The sequence below is a fragment of the Corvus moneduloides genome, chromosome Z (assembly GCF_009650955.1).
Source record: "Corvus moneduloides isolate bCorMon1 chromosome Z, bCorMon1.pri, whole genome shotgun sequence".
Taxonomy (NCBI): domain Eukaryota; kingdom Metazoa; phylum Chordata; class Aves; order Passeriformes; family Corvidae; genus Corvus; species Corvus moneduloides.
In genome coordinates, this window is record NC_045511.1 from 59,969,789 (window position 1) to 59,992,307 (window position 22,519).

A 22,519-nucleotide genomic window follows, 5' to 3' on the forward strand; every position below is an offset into this window, starting at 1 on the left:
CAGAGAGCCTAAACTCAAGGATTATTTTCTAGTCCTCAAGAAAACCGTATCAGTACCAAGTGTTTATACTGAGCTGGATTTTATTCTCTGTTATCTGATCATGAGGGGCAGAATAGGACTCTTCAGTAAGATCTGTATTTAACTGCTGAAGTTCAAAAAAAAACAAAAAAAAGAAAGATACTTCTTTTTCCAAATTGTCCCATGAATTCTTAAAATGAGGAAAATTCACAGCGAATAGTTACACTGTGAAAGGATACACTAGAAAAGTTATAAAATATCCAAATAGTGTTAACACACAGAAGCATGCAAGTGATGGCTGTCAAGATGGCGAAAATGTAGGCAGGCTTTTCCTGTGTGGGAACTTTATCCAGCTATACCTGACAGAGGAGAACAGACTCTCAAGGTTGTGCCTCCTCTGTCAGATCACAGCAAAATCTTTTCAACACATGCACAGGAATGGTCCCTGAATGATCTTTGAAAGATTAGTAATCAGCTCATAAACATCCTAATTCTTGCTGCAAGACACCTACAGTCAAATGGATAGAGCTGGCTGAGAACTGCTGCAGGCTTCTCAGAGGATTAAGACTTATTACTTCCTTTTCATATTCCTTCAGAAGTGGTGGGTTTGGTTTTGGTTATTTTTTTACAAATGGAAAACCGTAGTAGGAATTCACAAGGGTTTTTTTTTAATGCTTACATTTCAAGTGAAAAGGGGATAAATTATTAAACTTGATTAAAGCCAGCTGAGGTGTGGCTTTGAGATGTCCTTTTTGACTATTATTACAAAGACTGTAGTAAAAGCATGCACTGTGGAAGCTTGTAAAAGACCAAGAAAACTCAGTAATGGCTCTGCCATTCACAGGGCTTGTATTCAGACTTCAGCAGCAATTTTCATGCCTTAGCTACCTCAATCAGACACAATTTGATGTAGTTATCTCTTCCATGGTTATTTTAGTACACATCTTTGTTCTGACTGGAGAAAGGCCATTGATATATATAGCCCTAAATCTGCCCAAGAGTATAAATAAACTGAAGGACTTGGTGGGGAAGAAAGAATACAATAATATAAATGAAACCTATCAAGAGCTAATTTTGCCAAAATGGTGATGAACTAGTTCTTGATCTTGAGCTTGCTGAGTACATTAACTGAACCTCTGACTCACGGAGCTATGTCTTCCACACATAGAGTAACTACCCATGACTAGAAACTCTGCACATTAATGTGATTTCCCCAGCCTAACTTTGGAAGTGCTGGTGCTATAGACCATTAACAGTTTCTACAAGAACTTAAGGTATTGTGCTAAGTTTTTATTCTCCGTTGCTAGTGCATAACTGCTTAGATGTGTGGCTTCTACAGAATGACATAATTAGTTCTCATTGAGACCTTATGTATTAGTTATCCTACTCATATACTACATATCCCACAGTATTCCATTAAATAATAATAGTGGTTAAAAACTAGGTGTGAAATGGAGTTAGTATGCTGCTCTAAGCTAAAGGATACTTCAAAGGGACTGCCTTTGGATATGAAAAACAGAAAGGGAATCATGTCTTCAAAAGAGAATGATAACTTGCAGAATAATTCTTGAGAACAGCATCATAAAAAATGGTTTCAGGTGGAGCTAACGTGGGCAGACATGACTGTGCTGTGAGTCAAATAAAAAGCATGTATGAGCCTGTCTGCTGCTTTTGCACGATTGGTATATTTCAAGTGCTTCAGTTCAATCCTGGAAAAGTATTAATATCACTGGAGTATCTTCCAAAAAGTTGCCAGTGAAGAAACTCATTGAAGTGCAACATGAGTAAGGGAAAACAGTGTGTCTGTGCTACCCTAACTGAATTTTGCAGGAAAGAAGAACGTATTTATGTTAGGTTGCCCTCCCCTTTTTACTTAGCTGAGCTGGGTAAAAATAGCAGATATAGCAGAGCAGTCTACGTAAGATTAGTAAGGACACTTCAGTTGTTAGTCTACCTTGAAAGCCTGTACTTCTGCCTCTTTTTAGACTGAAGGACCTGGTGTCTATCTAGACTGTGTTCCCAAGTCTTGCAAAAAGCTCTTAGACTGTATCTACCTCCTGGTTAGCTGAATCTGTTCAATTCTTTCTCTCTTAATCTCTCTCTGGTTCTAATAAGTCAGACTATCATAAATCTATGTATATTTTAACAAGGGCTGTGACAGAGAACTAACCAGTAGGAAGTGGGCATCATGCTACCTGTCTTTTAGTAGGCATTGACCTCAGCTGGCAGAATATGAAAAAGTGGAAATTGGTAGATTTTGAGCAAACAGCATTATGATACTGTGAACTAAACACAGGATAAGACAGGGTGGGGGACTCTTAAGAGTTCTCAGAGAACTGGCTGCTCTGTGAACTTCCTTTGCAAGTTAGCCAGCACGGTGATGAAACCATTCTTCCACAGAGCCTGGCCACTGGGAGCTGACGTTTCTCGCGGACATCAGATATGGAATACCTGTAGCTGACTGACAACATCGGAGTTGCAGGGTGTGCACGCAGTGCTACCCGAGGCCCCTCCAGACACGAGCACAGCCCGCCCTGCCCTGCCCGGGAGCAGCTGGCCGGGCGGCGCGGCAGACCCCGGCGGAGGCTGCTGCCGCCCGGCACAGAACACCAGTCCGGCTGCGCTGGGTCAGGTGTGCTGAACCGGACTGCCGCTCACGAAACTCGGGGACTGGAAGGACACCGCGGGAACGCCGGCGAGAATCTTTGCGGCAACTCGGCCAGTGAAGCCCATCACGGTGGCGCGAAGCCGCAGCGTTGCTGGAGATGGGGTTGCAGGATGGAGGAAGGACGGGGGCCTCGGCACCAGTTTGGGACGACGCTCCGCTTGCTCCGACCCGTCCAGACGCACCCTCCGACCGCGCCCGGGCCCGGTGGCTCCGGGACATCCCGTGCCGCCCCGGCCGAGAGGCAGCGCGGGCGGTGCGGCGGGGGCGGACGCCAAGGGCCAGCGGGGCGCGACCGGCGGGGGCGGGTCCTGGTCCTGCCATGCAAACGAGGGGGCGCGGCCGCCGGAGGCGCGGGGTGGCCGGGGCGGGAGGAGGAGGCGGAGGGTGCGGCCCCGCACGGACCGGGGGGAGCAGCGGGGCCGGGCCGGACTAGGCCGGGTCGAGCGGGGGCGGCCGGGAAGGGCGGGGGGCGGCACCGCCGCTGGGTTGTGAGCAGTGGACGGGACGCGGCGGCCGCAGAGATCTTTCGCGGCGGGCAGCGGAGAGGGAACATGGCGAGCGTAGGAAACGGCACGGAGGAGAGCGGCGGCGGCGGCGGCGAGGAGGTAAACGGAAGGCGACTGCCGAGGGGCTCCGGGCGTGCGGGCAGCGAGCGGCCGTCCCCGCCGGCGCGGCGGCGGCGGGGGAGATGCGGGCGAGGGCTCCGCTGCAGTGGCCGTCCCTGTCGCCCACCTGCTCCGCGGTGGAGGCTGATGGGCGGGCGGCCGGACAGGACAGGGGCAGGCCCGGCTGCCGCTGGGGCGAGTCGCCGCCTGGAGTTGGGGAAAGTTGTGCCGGTGGCGGGGCCGCGGGCAGCCCCTTCCCGCATCCCGCGACCCCTCCTTTGCTTTTCTTTTTTTCTTTTTAATTTTTTTTTTTTTTTAATTTTTCTTTAACCCCAGCTCCTGCGCTCTCCGTGCCAGTGTGCCGTGCCGCCGCTCCGGTGTGCGTCCCTCCCGGCGGCGGGCGGGCGGGCAGGCGCGAACCCGCGCTCGGGGGCGAGGGACAGGTGTGCGGGCAGCGGCGACCCCCGGCTCTGCACCGCGGCCGAGGCCTCGCTGCCGGGGTGTCCGAGAGGGCCCCGTGGGCGTGGGGTCTTCCGTGGGCAGTTTCTCGGTCTGGGAAATGCAGTCGGACAGAGCTGTTGTTGATGTAAGCTGCGTTTGTAATTTCGCCCTTGTTTTATAAAAGGTCCTTGAAACAGCCCAGGCAGAAATCCCTTAAAACGGTCGCTTCTTGAACTTGAAGATTTTCTTTGTTGTCTTGTCAGTCTAGGAGAACACAGTAGCAGGGTTCCTTGACAACACCTCTGGGAAGCTGGTGGTTGTAAATAATTGTCCTAGATGAGCTTTTGGGAATGGTACTGCCAAACTGAAGCAGTTTTAACTGGAGCGTGCTTTAAAACGCAGTAGATCGCAGTCCTGGCATGCGTGTGTGGGAATATTGACTTGATTTTGGACTGCACAGTCTAGAATGAACGATTTTAGTGTTGCGTGCATCCAGCAGCTTCTTCAGCTGCCCAGATTTTGCTGAAGACAATTTATGAATGAGTACGTAATAGGCTGGGTTTTATTCAGTGCCCGATGTCTAAGGTGTGGCAGTGTTCTGTACAACAGGGCAAGTGACTAATGTCTACGTAGGACTTGCTATGCTGTGTAGTTCAGTGGAACTAGCTTGTTCTTGTTCTTGGTTAGAAGACGGGAATATATGTTAGCCTGTATTTCAGAACATGCTGTGAAAGTTTCTATTTCCTAAGGTTATATGTGGCAGCAGTGAAGAGGATGTGAAATGCTTGAATCTCATTGTGTACTAGAGTGAATCACTGCAAAATCATAGAGTCATCTCTGTGAAGCCGAGATTTTTTTCCAGAGTAGGGAAAAAAAAGTTGCTAACTAGCTCTCGCAGCTCTCAGTAAGCAAATAGTCAGAATTCAGACTTGATATAACAGGTATTCAGCAACTTTGTTGTAGCCCAGCTGTTCTGTGTGAACAGTAGGAACGAATATACTTCATTGAGTTTGGTGTTTAGTGTTAATACTTTTTAGAGGAAAAGAAGCTGGCAAGAAAAAAAATTGAAAGGTGGGCATAAAAGCACATGAAAGAGGCGTTATTTGAGCAATACTTTGCAAAAAGTGTAGTTTTCTCTGTATAAGCCTAAAAGACGTCATGCTCTTTGCTTGTGCTTGGTTTGCTTAGTGCTTGATTCTTTGGAGTCTGAAACAGACCTGTAGTGGTAATGGAGAAAGTACTTCAATTTTTCCTGATCAGATTCCAGAGTTCAGGAGGAGAGGGCAGATGATTGTCTTGATCTTGGAGATGGTCACTGCTTTTGTAACAGAAGTTGTCTAGACCACTGTACACTGTCCTTGCCTACAGGTTCACTGTAGTCTCTTTACTGATAAGCTTGTTGTGATTTCATGCATGTGGTAATTGTTTTTAAGCGTCTTAGCTTTTTTTTGGTGTTTGCAGTGTCTATGATGCTGAGAAACAAAGGTAGCAGAACACTACTATAAGCCTTTTTTTTATGAGCTACGTGCATCTAAATAATACTGTTTACTTAGAATATGGCAGATGGGAGCTCTGCTTCCTGATTTAAGTGCACATGCTTAGTACTATATGAACATAGCTTTTAGCATAGAATTTTGCTTTGCAGGGACTTGTGAATGCTTCTTCACCCCTGAAGCTTTGAAGAGGAATATGTTAGGCTAAATGTTGAAGTTGTTTCCTACTTAACAGGATGGATACAAAGAACCCTTCTTCTAAAGTCCAAGCATAAGGTACCAGGTAGCTGTCCCTTGCTGCGGTCTGTCCCTGAAAAAAATTTATGCTTTTCCTTATGCTTCTTGCAGCTCAAGGAAGTGCCAGATACCATGTTTATCTTTTTTTTTTTTTTTTCCTGATTTATGTCTCATTGTCCTGCAGCTGTGCCTTTCCAGTGGGAACAGGAGTGGGAATGGTATGAAGTGTAAATAAATCTTGTGATTTTTTTTAACCCAACTAACGCAAGTGTGTTAGTCCATTGGTGTTTTTTATTTAAAGGAAAAGAAACCCACCAAGAGGAACCAGAGACCTAAGAGGCTGTATAAATGAGGTAGTGTTACGGGTATGCCATCTGGGAAAATAAATGGTTGTTAAACTCACGATTTTCCTGAGTTCACTGTTACTTCCCTGATGTTGAAGTGTGATCATTCTCTACTAGGAGGCAGTTTCCTGATTGCTGTGTGCAAAGTATCCACCTATGGTGTGGCCAGTTGTGAACTCAAACATGATATACCGTCGACACTTAAACCACTATATGACACTGAACTCACCCCATAAAAGAATTAATACCGGTATTCCTTTGGAATGGATTGGAAATCTAGGACAGATATAGTTAACGTTAAGGGCAAAGCATTCCTAGCCACTGGAGAGTCTTCAAGCAAAACTTTAATTCTTCTCCCCATCCACCCTCTTCCCACCCCACCCCCCTCCCCCCCACCTGTCTAAAGATTACTTAAAATAGCGGGCCAGATCTGCTTCCCATTAAGTTCACTCTTTGCTGCCCTGGTTTTTCAAAGTCTTAAAGCCAGCTTACTTGGTTACTTGGGGATTCCCTATCAATTAAAAAAAATTAACCCACAAACCCAACCGGGGTCCTTGTGCATCTGAGGGTTGTGGCTAGACAGAATAGACCTTTGTGATCATAAACTTTTATGATCAAGAAGCATCTAGATGCTAAAAGAATTCCTTGCTTGGCCAAAGGGAGCCAGACTAAAGATTATACACAGATCTGAAGGTGATTTGGTACCCTTGGTGTGGTCAGCTCTAGGGCTTTGTCCTGACCTTGGCTGGGATAGAGTTAATTGGTGCTGTGCTGTGTTCTGGATTTAGTGTGAGAATCCTTTGAATAACAGTGATTTCCAGTTGTTGCTAAGTAGTGCTTACCCTAAAACAGGAACTTTCTCAGTGTCTCATGTGCTGCCAGCAACCAGTTGCAGGAGAAGCTGTGAGGGAGCATGGCCAGGACAGGTGGCTTGAACTGGCCAAAGGTGTGTTCCATACCCTTGAACATCATGCCCAATATATAAACTGGGGGGAGTTGGCTGGAAGAGGCCAGTCACTGCTTGGGGACAGTCTGGGTATCAGTCAGCAGGCAGTGAGAAATTGTATTGTGCATCACTTCTTTCTCTTGGGTTTTATTCCTCTTTACCCCTTTCTGTGCTATTATTATTATTTATTTTACTTTATTTCACTATTAAACTGTCTTTATCTCTACTCATGGATTTTACCTTTTCCCCCAGTCTCATTCCTGTCTCACTGGCAAGAGGGGAGAGCAAATGAGTGGCTGTGTGATACTTGGTTGCTGACTGGTGTTAAAACATGACAGTCTTTTTCTGGTGCCCGATAGGTATGATAAGTTCAGATAATAACAAACCTGACTAGAACACGTTAGAATAAAATTTTAAAAGCATTGTGTTAGTAACATGGAAGGAATGCAGAGATGCTCCCCACTGTAAGGAGAAATTTTGTGCAGCCAAAGCTCAGCTGGAGTTAAAAGATGGCCGTGACTGTCAGAAGAATAAAAAAAAAAAGGTTTTTACTTTGATATATCAGTAGCAAAAGGCAGTGCAAAAATAACATTGGCCTATTACAGGATGAGGATGGTCACCTCACAAACAGGGACATAGACAAGGCTGAGATGTTAATGCTTTCTTTGTCTCTCTTGTCAACACTGAAAATGGACTAAGCATGTCCCAGCACCCTGAGCTGGAGGAGCATGGCTATGACAATGAAAAACTCCCAGCTGGATCCCTAAAAGTCTGTGGGGCCTGGTGGGATTCAGCCAAGAGTACTCAAAAGAGCTGGCTGATGTCATTCATTGCAAGATCTCTTTCAGTGATTTTTAAATGGTCTTGGGAATTTGGAGAGGTTGATTGCAACCTGGCTAACATTTTTCCCAAGAGAAGGGACTACAAAGGTGATCCTGGAAACTACAGGCCTCTCAGTCTTACTTCAGTGACCGGTAAGTGTGGAGAACAGTATTCTGGGAATTTCTGAAAAACACCCAAAGGACAGTGCAGGTATTGGACAGAGCCAATATGGCTTAATGAGGGGAAAGTCCTACTGAGTACCTTCGGAGGGAAGAGAAGGTCTTCAAATCTGACAAGAGGGTGACAGGCTCCAACTCCAGTGGCAGGCATTGCAGCTGAAACAACCCTTACAGGTATCAGTCACTTGTATAAACAAGAAGAAATGGACACAGAAGTCAGCTCATAGTAAAGTTGGGTGAAGCAGGGCTATCCCAAGAGCAGAACAAAAAGACAGAAAAGAGAGAACAATTCAGTACCTGTCCCTGAGTGAGCCGTGGGATATGTGAAGTGACTTCAGCCATCATCCAGATGAGCGCATTGTTATCTGCCTGCTCTGGTGCTGCAATAACAGGGCTAGTAGCCTGGAATTTTAGGGTAGGGAAGCAGCTGGGATTGCTTCCTGCAGAAGGGGGCATTAACAAGGCAATTAGGAAAATGACACAAGTCATCAGCCTCTGGAGGTGACTCCTATCAAGTGTGAAGGAAAGGTATCTCTTCAAGGGAGATGTTATATGTCACCCAGGCAAGTGGACCACCATGTCCAGTACCTGAGGGAATTAACCATGCTAGAGATCATTTATTATGATGAAAACAATGTGCAGTTACCCACAGATCCAGGTGAAATCCAGTGTGCATGATCCATGGTGGTGGTAATTTGTGTGGCGTGCACCATGCACCATCATTGTGTGCCAGTTTATTGGTGGTAATGAGACAAGGCTGGGTAGCTGGGGGGACAAAGAGGCAGTGATGGTGGCAGAGTGGCTTGCCCGTTCTGGCAGTACTGAGTCACTATGGACTTTGCTGTGGAAAAACTGCTTGAAAAATGGGAAAAACTGTTCCAGAAGTTACAGCAACAAAAAGAAGATAGATCCTACTCTCCATCTGTATGGTCCAGTATCTCTGCTATTAACAGTAAGTGTTCTGCTCAAGAGAGAGGATGTAGAGGGGTAGACCCAGTGGGTTGCTCTCTGTTTTTATCTGAGGGATCACAGAGCAGACATGAGAAAGTGGGATAGAAAACCTGTCTTAAACCCTAGAGGAATTGGTACCTGAGTTGTAGGGAAAAACAATCCCAAATGGTTTTTTTACCAGGAAAGTTGCTCCTTCTGTCTCCAGTGGACAGTTCACCAGAGTGGAAGGTCTTATCTTATTCCTAATTCTATGGAAAGAAATTCTAATCCCGTTTTCTTTATATGAAGTAAGTGGACAGTCCAGTGACCAGGAGTGGAGGGGCTCTGCTCCAGCCAGGTGGAGGAGAGGGACAACCATTTTTATTGGACTCTGTAGATCGGATGGCCTAGCATGTCAGACCCACAGGTGTATAAGGCTCTAGCAGACACCAGTGCATAGGCAAGCTATAAAGGGACAGAACCTATTTGTACTTCTCAAGTGACAAGGTCATCTCAATAGCTGTCTGTGTTGGAGGCTGAAGTGAGCCTAACTGGGAATGAGTGGCAAAAGCACTGTGATGGCTCCAGAAGCCCTGTGCATCCTTGGCACAGGATGAGTACCTCAGGAGAGTACATTTCAGGGGCCCAAAAGGGTACCAGTGGGCTTTTGGTGTCTCTCCTAGCCCCAGCAGAGACACCATGATTCTCGCCCAGAAGTTGATTGGTCAACTCCAGAGCCCAGGAGTGCTCAGAAGGACCTGCTTATGCTTTAACAGCCCCATTTGGCCAGTGTGGAAGTCCTATGGAGAATGAAGGCTGACAGTAAACTGTTGTGGCCTGAATGAAGTCACATCACCTCTGAGTCCTGCTGTACTGGACATGCTGGAACTTCAATAACAGCCGGAATCAAAGGCAGCCAGGTGGTGTGCAACTGATATTGCTAATGCATTTTTCTCAATCCCTTTGGCAGCAGAGTGTAGGCCACAGTTTGCTTTCACTTGGAGAGGTGTCAGATGCACCTGAAACTGACTGCCCTGGGGTTGAAACACAGCCCTGCCAGAGGGGTGGGGTGGCGGATGTGAAGTGTGGTGGGGTGAGAGACCATCTGCATGTATTTAGCTGCCGGCTTAGTTGTGGGTACAGGCCGTGACAGGCTTTTATTAAGGACAGCTTGGCCAATTCAGCTAATCTGTGCCTCACCTCTAAACTAAGCTATTAAGGAAAATAGAGGTAATAAAGGTCTTACGATGCATGTTGTACTCTCTTGAACTGCCCAAGCAGGGATAAGCGCTGTATAGGCTGGCTTTACCAGCCTGGACAGTTGATCTTCAGAGCTAATTTCAAATGAAACCAGCATCGTCTTTAATTCAAAACCCGGTTAGTACTTGGTTTAAGTACTCAAGGGTTTAATCCACTGCTGCAGCAGCTGCTGCATTTACGATGAAAGAACTTGCTAGTGGTATGCTTCTTTACATCAGTAGCTTAGTATAAATAATGCGCTTTTAGAATAAATTGTAGAACTGTGCAGCACTGGGTATTTCCTCTCTCATGTTTATGCTGAGGATTCTTCACAAGTTTCGTGTGGTAATTTCAGCCTGGAAGAAGAGTCTCAGTAGGGAGAGACAGTGGTAGCTGCATTTCCACAGAGACTTTGAGAAACTGAAAGCGAGCTACTGTGGTGCCTTTTTCACCTTAAGAACTGAAGAATGTGTTGGAAATACAGAGTTGGGAAGCAGTACTGGGGATGCTTTCTCTCTTGAGGGATAATTTTTTTTTTTTTAAACATCCTCATCTGACTTGTATGGTTTTATTTCTTTGAGAAGTAGACTTTGCTCAACTGAAGAATGTAAAATTTGTACTCCTCTTGTTTGCTTTTTCCAGAGTGTTCTGCTTTGGCACATGGCTCATCTGTTTTTCCTGGTTCTGTGTTGGTCTTTCCTACTGTCAGAGCACATCTGCATCTAACATGAGGACCATTCTATTTCAGCAGCACAGGTGGAAAACTAAACATGACTAGTAATTTCTTTCTTATTGAATAAAATTAGGTTGCTGTCTCCCCTTCCAGTATTCTGAGGTTCTTAAGTTCAAATAAAACTTTGCTTTAGTTACAGGTGTACCTGTTGAAAGGTACTGTCCTTCCTTGTGACAGTATACTCTTCAAAGTAAGGACATGTACTCCAATTTTATACTACCTATGTTGTTCTGAGATGGCTTACTTTTAGTTTTTGTGTTTTCCATTTCTTATTTGGCTTCCTAGAGTCGTGCATTTGAGTTCCTTGGTTGACTATGACCAGATTTGAAAGCTGGGTACGTAAAAAAACCAAGCCTTTATTGATTTTCTGGAGGGAAAAAGGAGTATGGAGTGTTCCAATTAAATTTTCTCATTTAATATTCACTATTATTAACCTGTGAGCTGTTTCTTCTCAGAGCAAGAGATAAAAGGTGCAGAAGATATGGGAAAAGGTGGGGTCACTGTAGGAAGCACCATGTGCCTCTTAGGGAGGCAGAGCTGATGTAAACTGGGAAAGCTATACATCTATGAAGTGAATTTGAAAAAGGAAGTAAATTTGCTTTTACTTCTCTTTTCTGAGGTTTGGTTTGGTTTTTGTTTGGTTTTTTTTTTTGAGGAGGGGTATGAGGTGGTGATACTTGTATATGAATGGAAAATGGTATAACCAAAAGGGAGAGTTAGCTTTTTTTCTTAAGGTTTTGGGCATTCTTTGTATATTGAACTGCTTCTATTCTACTGTGGGAAGAAGCATCCAATATCTTTTAATGTAGCCTTTTCTTGGAGCAGTGGAAGTTACTGTCATTACAGCTGTAAATTGTACAGTTGTCTTGGTAATGGTAGCCAAAAGCTTCCAGCCACTGTGGAATTACAGAATGTTAAGGGATTGGAAGGGACATGAAGGATAATCTAGACCCAACTCCCCCTCTCAGGGCAGGGACACTTCCCACTAGAGCAGGTTACTCAAGGCCATGTCCATCCTAGCCTTGAGCACTGCTGGAGTTGAGCCACCCACAGCTCTAGAAAGACAGTTCTGTTTCATATATAAGCTTAAAGGGGAATGGATTGTTTCTTGTAGTTCCAGTCAATTTATGTGAGAGTTATGAATTTGTGGAAACACGTTTGATTCTGCAAATATTTGTTCTTCTTTTGCTGACATATTGGCACCAATATGCTTGGAAAAACCTTTAGACTGGATGAGCTTGTTGAAACTGCTAGAAGTTGATGCCTTGGTTTGGATAAAGGTTCTTGTTGGGCCCGTTTATGTGTTGAAATAGAAAAGGAACTTAGTTGCTTCTTGGCAGACTATGTGTTACTTAGCAGCATGGACCAGGATGACTCAACGTAGGACTAGGTGATAGGCATGTCTGATCTTATGCCTCCTGTCTTAAGTAAATCTCCTATAGCTTGCCTAACCATAAGGACTTATCTGAAACTTTCCTTGCTATTGCAGCTAGTATGGCTTTCTTTTCCTGTGTGGCATCAGCACAGGAGGCGGAGATAAGATCACAGTTGCTGGTGTCAGGCTGGCAGGAATACGGCCCAGCACACCTATGTGGGCAGTAATTTTAACACATGCTGTTTCTTCTGGATCAATAGAAACAGTATTATATTAGAGGAAACATAAATGATGGATCGCTGCACTCATTTTGAAAAGGGAGCAAAACTGTGCAGCTAAAGTCTTGAGAAGCAGTCTGAGAGTTGGATACACACTGCTGTTGATGTGTGTTCTGATAAAAGCCTGGTCGTGGCCAAGATCTGTGTGCCACAGTTGGTCAAGCGTCTGCTTAAATAGTCAGAAATGTGAGAATTTGTGTGTGAGAGCTAAAAATTCCTTCTGCTTTTCTAAGCCCTCTCAGGTTCAAAAAAAGGTTTCTGCTAAGTCAACAGTAAGTAAATATCACAGACCTGTGGACTTATGCCCAAATGCCAAGTGGTAACGGTAAAGTTTTCTTATCAAGTGAGTAAAGACTGGCCTGTCATCTTATTCTGGAGTAAGGAAGTAATGCTGTTACCACATACTAAAGCAAGATAATCTAATCTTAGTAGCAACTGTATTTTTGGTTATGATGCAGAGAGTGTATCATGTTTTTACTCCAGTTCTCTTATGCGTTCACTTTGCAATAGAGTGGTATATAAACTTTTGCAAGCCAGTTGTTTGGGTGTGCAGCACTGCTTTGATTTCTTGTCATCTCCAGAAGTTAACCTCACACACACTTTTGTTCTGCAGAAATCCTCTTACTGGAGGGTGTATGAGGACAGTCTGTCATCCAAACAGAGAGGAGGTTTGTGGAAAACCTGTTTCTGAAGATAGTAATTTGTGTGTCCAGCACCTCTTGGCAGTACTGGTTCTTCTAAAAAGTGTAGTGTTGAGTAGGTGAGTAGGAATACTTGTCTGTAACTTGTAGTGGGTGCCCAGAGGAAAGAAGAAATATTTCTGTTAGCTTTAGTTGTGCGAAGTGTGATTATAGTGATTATAGAGTACATCACACTCACTTTTATTGTCACCAAGAAATAATGGATGAGGATGAAGATGTTTTATCTGGGTTATCTCTCTTAGGACTGTTGTTACCAAATCCAGTGAAGCAGCTAGGTAACTTAGTAACTTCATGTCTGTGCCATGTTTTTTTAATTTTTTGTATTTTTTTTTCCTTTTCTGCAAACTTACTAAGTTTCCAGGGCTGGAAAATACTTAATATTTTTTTCTTCTTTTTTTCCCTTTAGTATGTATAGTAATTTATGGTTAAATGGCTACTCTATGATCCTGTGGCAAAACCTGAGCTTGCCACTGGAAATATGGTGGAGAAGTAGAATTACCAGTTGTGGATTTGGTAAATCCACCTATTTTTAGGTTTATCATGGTTTAAGCCCAGCCAACAGACCATGCAGCTGCTCGTTCACTCCCCCACCAGTGGGACTGGGGAGGGAATCAGAAGGGTAAAAGGTAGAGAACTAGTGGATTGAGATAAAGGCAGTTTGATAGGGAAAGCAAAATCTGTGCACACAAGCTAGGCAAAACAAGGAATTAATTCACTGCTTCCCATGGGCAGGCAGGTGTTCAGCCATCTCCAGGACAGCAGGGCTCCATCACAGGTGACAGTGACTTGGGAAGACAAATGCTGTCACTCCATACATTTCCCTGCTTTCTTCTTCTTCTCCCTCAGTTTACATGTTGAGCATGATGCCGTATCGTCTGGAATACCCGTCTGGTCAGTTTGAATTTCCTTCCCCTGCTGTGTCTCTTCCCAACCTCCCATGCACTCCCAGCTTCCTCCCCAGACTGGAATATGAAGAGCAGAAAAGGCCTTGGCTGTGTGTAAGCCCTGCTCAGCAATAACAAAAACATCTCTGTATTATCTTGTGTTCAGCACAAATCCAAACCACAGCCCTATACCAGTCACCATGAAGAAAATTAACTCTACTCCAGCCAAAACCAGCAGAGGAGGCATCTTACACAGATCTTCGAGGTTGTTCTAGCTCAGCTGGCTAGAAGGAGCTGAAGAAACCTGCAAAAACTGAAGTATTCCACATTTTCTGCAAACCCCTCCCAATTTAATTTGGGGAAACGGTAATTTGTTGCAAAACCAATTTAAAATAATGACTTTGAGAAAAGCCATATATAATGTGGGATGTGAAGCTTGAGTGCTTTTTGACTTTTTTGATAAACTGTAGCATAACTGAGTACTTCCTGAGATACAGCTTTTTTGTCTCTTCCCAGTAAGAAAAGTATTTTGAAAAGTAATGCTGTTAACTGCACTGAGGGAGAACAGTGGTGTTTGAGCCATTTAAATCTAAATATTGTATTATTGTTAATAGATGATAAAGATATAATCTTAAAATGTTAATTATTGTGTTTCTTGTCAAGGGAAGTGTGAAAAGCTTAGTAACTAAACTTTGGAGACAAAGCAGTCTACCTAAATTTAAGTGTGTGGTTTGGACCAGAAGAGGAATTTTAAGGTAAGATTTGGTGGTTTCAGCATGGTGCTAAAGAATATTTAAATCTGTGCTGTGTCCAGATCGAGAATCTGAGCAGGAAAAACGTGTGCAGCTCTGCGAAATCCAGTTAAACATATTTGTCCTGTATAGTCCTACTTGACACCACTGAAGTAGCTGGCTCTGTTAAGGTGTGGTCTACTGAGCTTAAGCAAAGTGTCCTCATAACCTTGGGAAAGAGACAGTCAGTAGTGGCTCAGTGTCTGTCTTTTAATGTAATTTGGATTAAAGAGCCATGTATGGTTATAGCTCTGGAAAGGATGGGGTAGCTCATGGCCATTCACTTTTAGAAGATGGCAAACTTGGGTTGATGCTTTGCCAAAGTGCTGTATTTTCTGATTAGTGTGAACTATGTAATTTCAAGTCATGCCGAATTGAAGGGATGGCTGAAGTTGTATAGTTAAGCTTCACAGTGAGCATATTTCTCAGCAAGTGACACCAAAGGAGTCTTAAGACCCAAGTAAAAAAAAAAAAAATGGTAGGCTGTTTAGAAGTCCATTTTACTTACTTGAACGGTGGGATTTTTAGCTGCTGCGTATATTAAGTTATATGTTTGGAGTAGAAGTGCAAACTAAATGCAGGTTTTCCTGGCTTTGTTCTTTTTTGTGAACTGGAAACAGAAATATAGGGTCATGCCAGTGTCACAAATCAGGTCCCAGGTAGGAGGGTCTTCCGGGAAATTGTGCTCTGTATTTATTCTCTTCTGCAGTTTGGAGTTCCACCATGGAACTAACTCCTAACTGCTTTCTCAGTTAGTGCTTGTTGTGAGTTTTTACACTGGAACAGTGAAAAAGTGTGCTTGTAATTTTAAATAGTAATGTGTGTGAGTGAAGAGGAGGATGTTCATGTCTCTAATGGAAAGTAAGCAAGTACTTACTGGATAGACTGTACAACTCTGTGTTCATGATGCCTTGCATTGGGAGTTTCGTGCTGAATCAGACAGGATGTTCAGCTTACGTGTGTGTCATCACAGGTAGCTGTGCCTGAGCACAACTGAAGGTATTGTAAAAAAAGGATCATGGGGAAAAAGACTAGAGATTGCTTAGTAGAAGTGGCTTATGTGCTTTCTCTGAGTAGTTTGAGTTGCAACATGGGACGTAGTTTGTGGTCCTGTGTTAGCTAGTTTCTCGACAAAAAGCAGTTTATCTTGGTTAATGGCATTTGTACAGTTGCCTTGTATTCCTGTCAGTGTTTCTGTATGTGTGTCTCCTTCCAGTGGAGTAGAGAAAGGAAGTCACCTGACATCCTTGAAAGAGCTGACATCCAGTGTGGTTAATATTTTGGCTTAGTTTCTTTTTTATTTTTTAAACCCGCATAACATGTTGCTTTGTGTTTGATGTTTGTGGAAGTACTCTGGTGTTAGGAGGGCAGGTGGAGTGCAGGAAGGGGAAGCTGAGGTTACATCTTGTGATGGCAACCAAGGAGGTAGAGCTTGCCTTCGCAGTTGTCTCTGAAACATGCTCCTCTTGTCCTTGACTGAAAGTTTTGTTTCTAGTCAGTTTTCTTTGTTTTGGGTCTGATCTTTGCTGTAGAGGAGATAAAGCAGTTCTATGCTGAGAGGCTAAACTCTGTATTAGTTTTGTGGTTTGTATCTTTGTAGATCATACCATAGCACTTGGTCTCTTCAGTAGATGGGGTCTGGTAGCTGCTGAACTTAGATTTTAATAGTTGCAGAATTTGGCCTAAGTGGTATCTTTCTAACATTAAAAAATACTCACCCTTTGGTAAGTGTTGGTGTGGTCTGAAGAAGTAATTAAAAAATCCGTGTGAAATTTCAAAGACTTTTGCAACAGCTTCTACAAATTGATAAAAACTTTCTAGAATATAATGACTGTGGGCTGTAGTGAAAATGGATAAAGATACCAGCAGTAGGCAGAGATCAGCTATGACATAAATAGTTTCCTGGCAGCCTGGAAAAATTGTCTGATACTTCTCCTTCCATAATTTACAAGCCGTTCTCTACGCCTCTTGTAACATGTTTGGCTATTTTATGTTCTGTGTCTCTGGGTGCTGGCGGAAGGAAGAAGCGTGCACAGGGAGGTTCAGTGCTTTGGATTGGACTGTCGTGTGGTGATGCGGGATTTCCTTTGCCACAGTGTGACTCACGAGAGCCAGAGACACTTTCTGTGGTGTGGCTTGCTGTAGAGGAACTCTGACTGCCCATGAGTACTCAGGAGGAGGAGGAGGGAGCATGTGCGCGTGAATGGTTGCCTAGACGCACTGACATACTGTAAACTTATATTTGTGGTAAACTGACCCTTTGGGTAGAAGGAGTGACAAATCTGGTAACAACTGTGCATTTATCCTGTCCTTGTTATTACATGCCAGCTAGAACTTTCAAAGGCTATAGATTCCCCAAGAGGTCAGTAAGTTGTATGGGGGATGTGCATGCCGGGGGGTGGAACTACAACTGTCAATGTGTGTTAAATGTTACAACTTCTGACTGGGAAACAGGCTGCTTTCAGTGCACCAGTGTAGTCTGTTCCGTGTCTCTCTGGATCATGCAGCTGTCCCGCAATGCCTGAAGAAATACCATTGGGGGGTTTTGACTGAAGAAGGAAAGCTGTAGACTTTCATGAACACTTGACACATTACCAAAATTTAGGGGGCATTAATAGGCTGTTACTTTGTTAATGAATTTTTTGTGTTACTTGTAAGGTTTTTCTGGGTTTTTTTCTTGGTAAGAATTATTGTAACTTTAAATGAGAATGTGTTCTTTTTGTGTTCACTTGTAAAGAGCCCAGGAAGAACTAACACTTTAGCTTAATGGCTGGTTAAGTCAAGATCTGATTCTGCTTAGTGTAATTTAATGTGACACTTGGTCTGAATGTGACGCTGTATTTCTGTGTTAGGTGTTTGTCTGGCTTTTTTTTTCTGGTGGAAAGAACAAACTCTCTAGAACACATACATAAATCAGTTAATAATTAGGTAATTTTAGACTAGTAATGAAGTTAAGTTACCACAACCTTGAGACAATACTTTTCTGTTAATGAAAATAAATAAAGTGTTTTCCAGAAGAGATGGAAGCTGGTCTTGCACAGAGACAACAAGCTGTGCTCTGGACAAAAGTCATTGCTTTAATCCTGTATTACAGCCACTTTTAAGTCTAGATAATGTTGACTTCTAAAGGTCTCTTCTCTTACTGCAGTTAGTACTGCTAACGGATCAGAAAATATAGAGGCTTTGATGTTCTGAAGTAAGAATAATTTTATCAAAAATAGGGTTGTTGGAATTACTGTTACTGAAGCAAGATCTTGTTTTACAGAAAATGAAACAGTTAAGAAAAACCATTTAAATTGCTTTTAACTGTAACCTTGTGGTGCTAAATATGCAGCAACTGCTGACACATTATTTACAAATGAGTAACCAGTTGTATAGTCAAGAGGATATTTAACCTGAGGAAGACAGGGGAAGGTTAAAACCCAAGATGCTCATTTTCATGCCCCTTTAATCTTTTTTTATTAGTTATAGGCAAAGCTGGCCATTATTAATCATAAGGAAATCAATATGAGGTAAACCTATTCTGTTCCCCAGTTTGGCATCATCTCTGGAAAGTATTAATATCACCAGTTGCATGGTAGTATATCTTTAATGAGACTTACTTAGGGTTGTTGATTACATTGTAGTTGATAAGCGTTCTGGAACACTGTCAAAATATCCCTCTAAAGAAGCTGTAATTGGCTTTTGTGTGGATAGGTCTATATTAAGTGCATAGTGAACCATAGTTAGGGTTTTTCCGGGTAGCTTTAGATACTTACTGGAAGCAGTAAGTATCAAGCATCTTTATATGAAATTGCTTAGTAAAGTCCAGGACAACACAATGCACTCGTCCTCTTGGCTATCTATATTTTACTTTACCGGGAGGTAGACTCCACTGTGTCTATTTCTTATGTTGATTCAAAACTGTCTCTTAATTTTTAACTGTAGCTTGACTTTCACTATATCTTTGTGTTTGATCCATCCTGATATAAGTTGGATATGTATAACTAAAAACTGTCAGGTTCTGCCTCATCAGTCACATCACAAACACTGAAATATGGAAATGAAGGTGGGAAGGTTAGATGGGACTGCTAAATAGACCTACCCTTATGAGACAGGAAGCAAGATACTCCAGCTCCAAGAAGAGCTGTGTTTTCTGGTGTTTGTTAAATGGGTATTTCAACTGCGTTTTTCTTTCCTGTTTATGTAGCTTTTACTTTATTTGGTAGGTTGTGTTGACTCAAGTGAGGGCAAAAAGTACCTTGGCTTCTTATCTACTGACATCCTATCTCTTGAAGTGATAACATTTTGTTATCAGCAGACTGTCTAGTGATCCATTGACTAAACTGAGCTGAAGTTTCTGTGTTACCCACTCATGGAAAGTTAAACTTGATAGAAGATAGCCAGTTATGAACTCGAATAGATGGTAAGTCACTGGCTGGGAAATATTAACCTTGCCAGAATGGGAAAGACCAAGGTTTTTGGTTTGAGTTGCAGTGTGGCTAGTGACTTTCAAGTTGCTCATGCCTTGACTGCTTACAAGCAAGTTAAGAGAGTAAGCACTTGCTCTGTTTCTGCTGCTTTACCTTCAGTTAGTGTCTGACAGTACCCTCTGTTCCTGTCTCTGAAATTCTATTGTGTCTACGTCTTTTACTGAATGATAATAATAACTGAATAGTCTTAATTGGAAGCTGGCAGACGTTTACTAAAGTTTTATTGTTAAGCCATGTGGCTAAAAGTAGGAAAGTCTTTATCAGATTGGTCTTTCAGCCATGATATCTCATCCATGTTTATGTCCAGTGTCCTGGAAAATACAGATGTACCTAGTACTTGCTGGTTATGGTGTTAGAATTATTAGGACTAGAAAGATGTAGCAGAGATCTTGCTAAGTTTACGGACATAATAAATAGCATCCTAAAATGCTCTTTGATTTCAGTGTGGTGTTTTGCAATTTCAGTGAAATGAGTGAATGATGGTACAAGTTTTTATGAAAACTAATGATATTGGCACAAAGCTCTTGCAATACTTAGAGGCTTGCCTGCTACAAGAAGAGTTAATTTGATTGAATAATCTTTCCTATGGCTAGGAAACACAAACTTAGTGATCTGATTTGAGGTGAATGCTTATGTATCCTCTCTATCTTCTCAGGCTCTTTAGTTGCCTTCACATTCTTCTCAAGTCTCTCTTCTTACAATAGGAAGATGTATCCAGACAAGGTGTCTGTTTGTACTTGCCTTTCAGTTTAGGATTGCTAGGCAATCAGTTTTGTCTAATGAAGCTGACCAGAATAGAGATATATGCAATATTTGTAGAGATTTTCAATGAGGAGTGCACTTTGGTACAAAGGTACTGAATGTTGTACTCTTGGTTGAGTATGTCATTTGTTTGTTCTGTTGCATTCTGGTTTGTTTTTTTCTAGTACCACTTTCAAACAAATAGAAACTACATGACACTCCCTTGGTCTTGGGGATGACCAAGCAGGTTTGTGTGAGACGGACAGGAAAGATGATCAACTAGGAAGATCAAAGCTTTACTGCAGCAGTGAAGTTCTATGCTACTACCCTATTCTTCTGCCTCTTAGAAGTGCTTTCTGTGCAGAAGCAACTGCAGGTCAAATGGCAAGAAGGTGCCACTGTAAACAGTAAGGAGAGCTGTGTTGGTGTTTAGCGAACTTTAACTGAAACTGTATTCTGCTTTTATGTGCAGCATTCTGGATATGAATCTGAACGTGGATAATTGTTGACAGCAGCCATTTGTATGTCAATTAAAGTAAAGTAGTCATGATGCTTTCTTTCCTTGGTGAGTGTGTAACTGAATCTGCTGATTTCCACTTTTCAGTCATGAGGGAGAGGTGTTTAAAACAGTAGAAGATCATCCAGTTGTTCAGAGTAAGTGAGACTGATGTCAGTTTATTAAAGTGTGACTGCCTTGTGCCCCATCTTTACAAGTATATTCAGAAAAACCTTAATGTTGAGGCTGCCTGTGGTACGCAACCAGCCTGACCGACGACATCTGACTGCAGTTCCTTCGTTTGAGGTTTGTTCTTGGTCCTGCCCTGGTTTATACAGTATGGCTGTCTAAGGATTGTCTGGCTTGCCTGCAGCTGAAGGCAGAGTAGGAATTGTCCACTTTCTATAACATGTCAATTAGCTGCTCTTAATTATAGCAGTTGTTTTCATTGCAAATTTCTGTTCTCTGTAAAAAATGGAGGGTAGATTTTTTTTTTTTAAGACTCAATTTTCTTGTATCTTCTGGAGATGTTTAGGGGACCAGCAGCATGAAAAGGCCACTGCTTTCCAGACTGTAATGGAGAAACCTTTGCTCTTGTGGTTACTGACATCTAATTTTTGAGCTAAATGACACTGAAATTTGTTTTAATTTCTAATTGTTCATCAGCTCTTTAGTTAACCTAACTTCTAGCAAAAGTGAGCTTTACCTTACCAATTCCTGGTTTCTTCTTGGTGTATGTGTGTTTCTGGGGTTGTGGTATTTGGTGTCTTGTTTTGTTTTTGTGGTTTGGTTTTACTTTGTTGTTTTGGTTTTTTTTTTTTTTTTTGTTAAAGCATGACCTCCAACCATGTCTTGAATGTGGAATGTTCCATTTAGATGAGAGCGAATAAGTAAGTCTGAATTACCAAGCTTGATCTTTGGTTTCTGACTGCTGAAGTTCTTCACCTGCAGTGGAAAACACAGCTCCTCCAAAACAGCCACCACTGTCTGTCCACGCAGCTCTCTGGAAAAACACTGGTATTTTAGGCAAATAATCTTGAGAATTTTTAAAAAGCAGATGAGTTATGTTTATAGTTCAAACCAGTAAGTCTGAAATAATAACTAAGCACAAAAAGATGGGCATTTTTTCTTCTAAAGAAATGAATTTCACTTTTTACTTCTGATGTGAGAATTGATTATAGAACAGAACTTGTGCATTTCCATTCCATTCTTGCTGCCTCAAGGCTATTTCTGTCTCTGGCAAGGGGAAATAATTTTCCTGTTTTGTAACAGCTTCATCATCTCCTTCCTCTTTGAACTGAGTGTTATTCATGTGTTTCTGTTCCTAGGCTATTAATTGTTAATACCAGGATCTGGTGTCAAAGTGTCAAATAAAGCATGTGTGACAGAGATGAAGAGTTGGAGATATCTTTTCCTTCCTCTACTCCCCCAATTTGTTTCTCTGCCAAGACAACATTGAAATGATGTTTCTTTCCTGTGTCTGGGAGATTTTTTTGATGGTAAACGTAAAGATGTAGTTTAACTTCCATGTTACTTTTCTGCTGGTTCGTAGAGTAGACTGCTCTTTTCTGTAAGAAATTACTATGAGGTCTAATGAAGCAGCTAAAAAGTTAGGATTTTTTAAGTCCTTTATAATGTGGAGTATTGTCAGTTCAACAGAAATATTAGGAAGTGAAAAGCATCCTGTATTTTTGAGATGAAATCAACTTTTATTTGGCTCATCAAAATACTTATTCTTTACATCAATACTTTTTGAATTAGCTGAAGATATGTGACAAATTAGCTTTTGGGTCCTGCTGTAATGCTGGGTTTTTTTCTTTGTTGACATGTGGAAAAATATGCAGTCCTAAGTAGTGTTTTCTCATGCAACTGCCCATTTAAGCAACAGTTGAATTCTGTCCTTGTGACACTGTCATCTGATTGTTAGTATGCAGGAAAGGTGTCCATAACAGATTATGTTTCATGAGTCAAGTTCTCAGAACTACTTTTCTTTTTTTAGTTTGTTCAGATACTGTCTGCAGTTTGTAGATGTGTGTAGGTGTGTTACCCTACTTCTCCTAACTGCAGGTGAATCAAACCCAATTTTCTTAGCTGAATGTATTTGTTTTGGACTGAGCAGTATCACA

General features: G+C 42.5%; 1 protein-coding gene across 3 annotated transcripts in view; it reads left to right on the top strand.

Moving 5' to 3' along the window:
• The first annotated feature begins 3,128 nt into the window (after window positions 1-3,128).
• The window catches only part of TTC39B (tetratricopeptide repeat domain 39B), a 76,294-nt gene continuing 56,903 nt past the window's right edge, over window positions 3,129-22,519 (top strand). Inside the window, exon 1 of one of the 3 annotated variants that reach the window (XM_032095672.1) lies at window positions 3,129-3,291. In XM_032095672.1, the coding sequence (XP_031951563.1) occupies window positions 3,238-3,291 (54 nt within the window). In that variant the 5' untranslated portion in view covers window positions 3,129-3,237. Of the gene's footprint in view, window positions 3,292-14,592; window positions 14,649-22,519 lie in introns of those variants that run through there. The other 2 variants (XM_032095671.1, XM_032095673.1) reach the window with 2 other exon arrangements.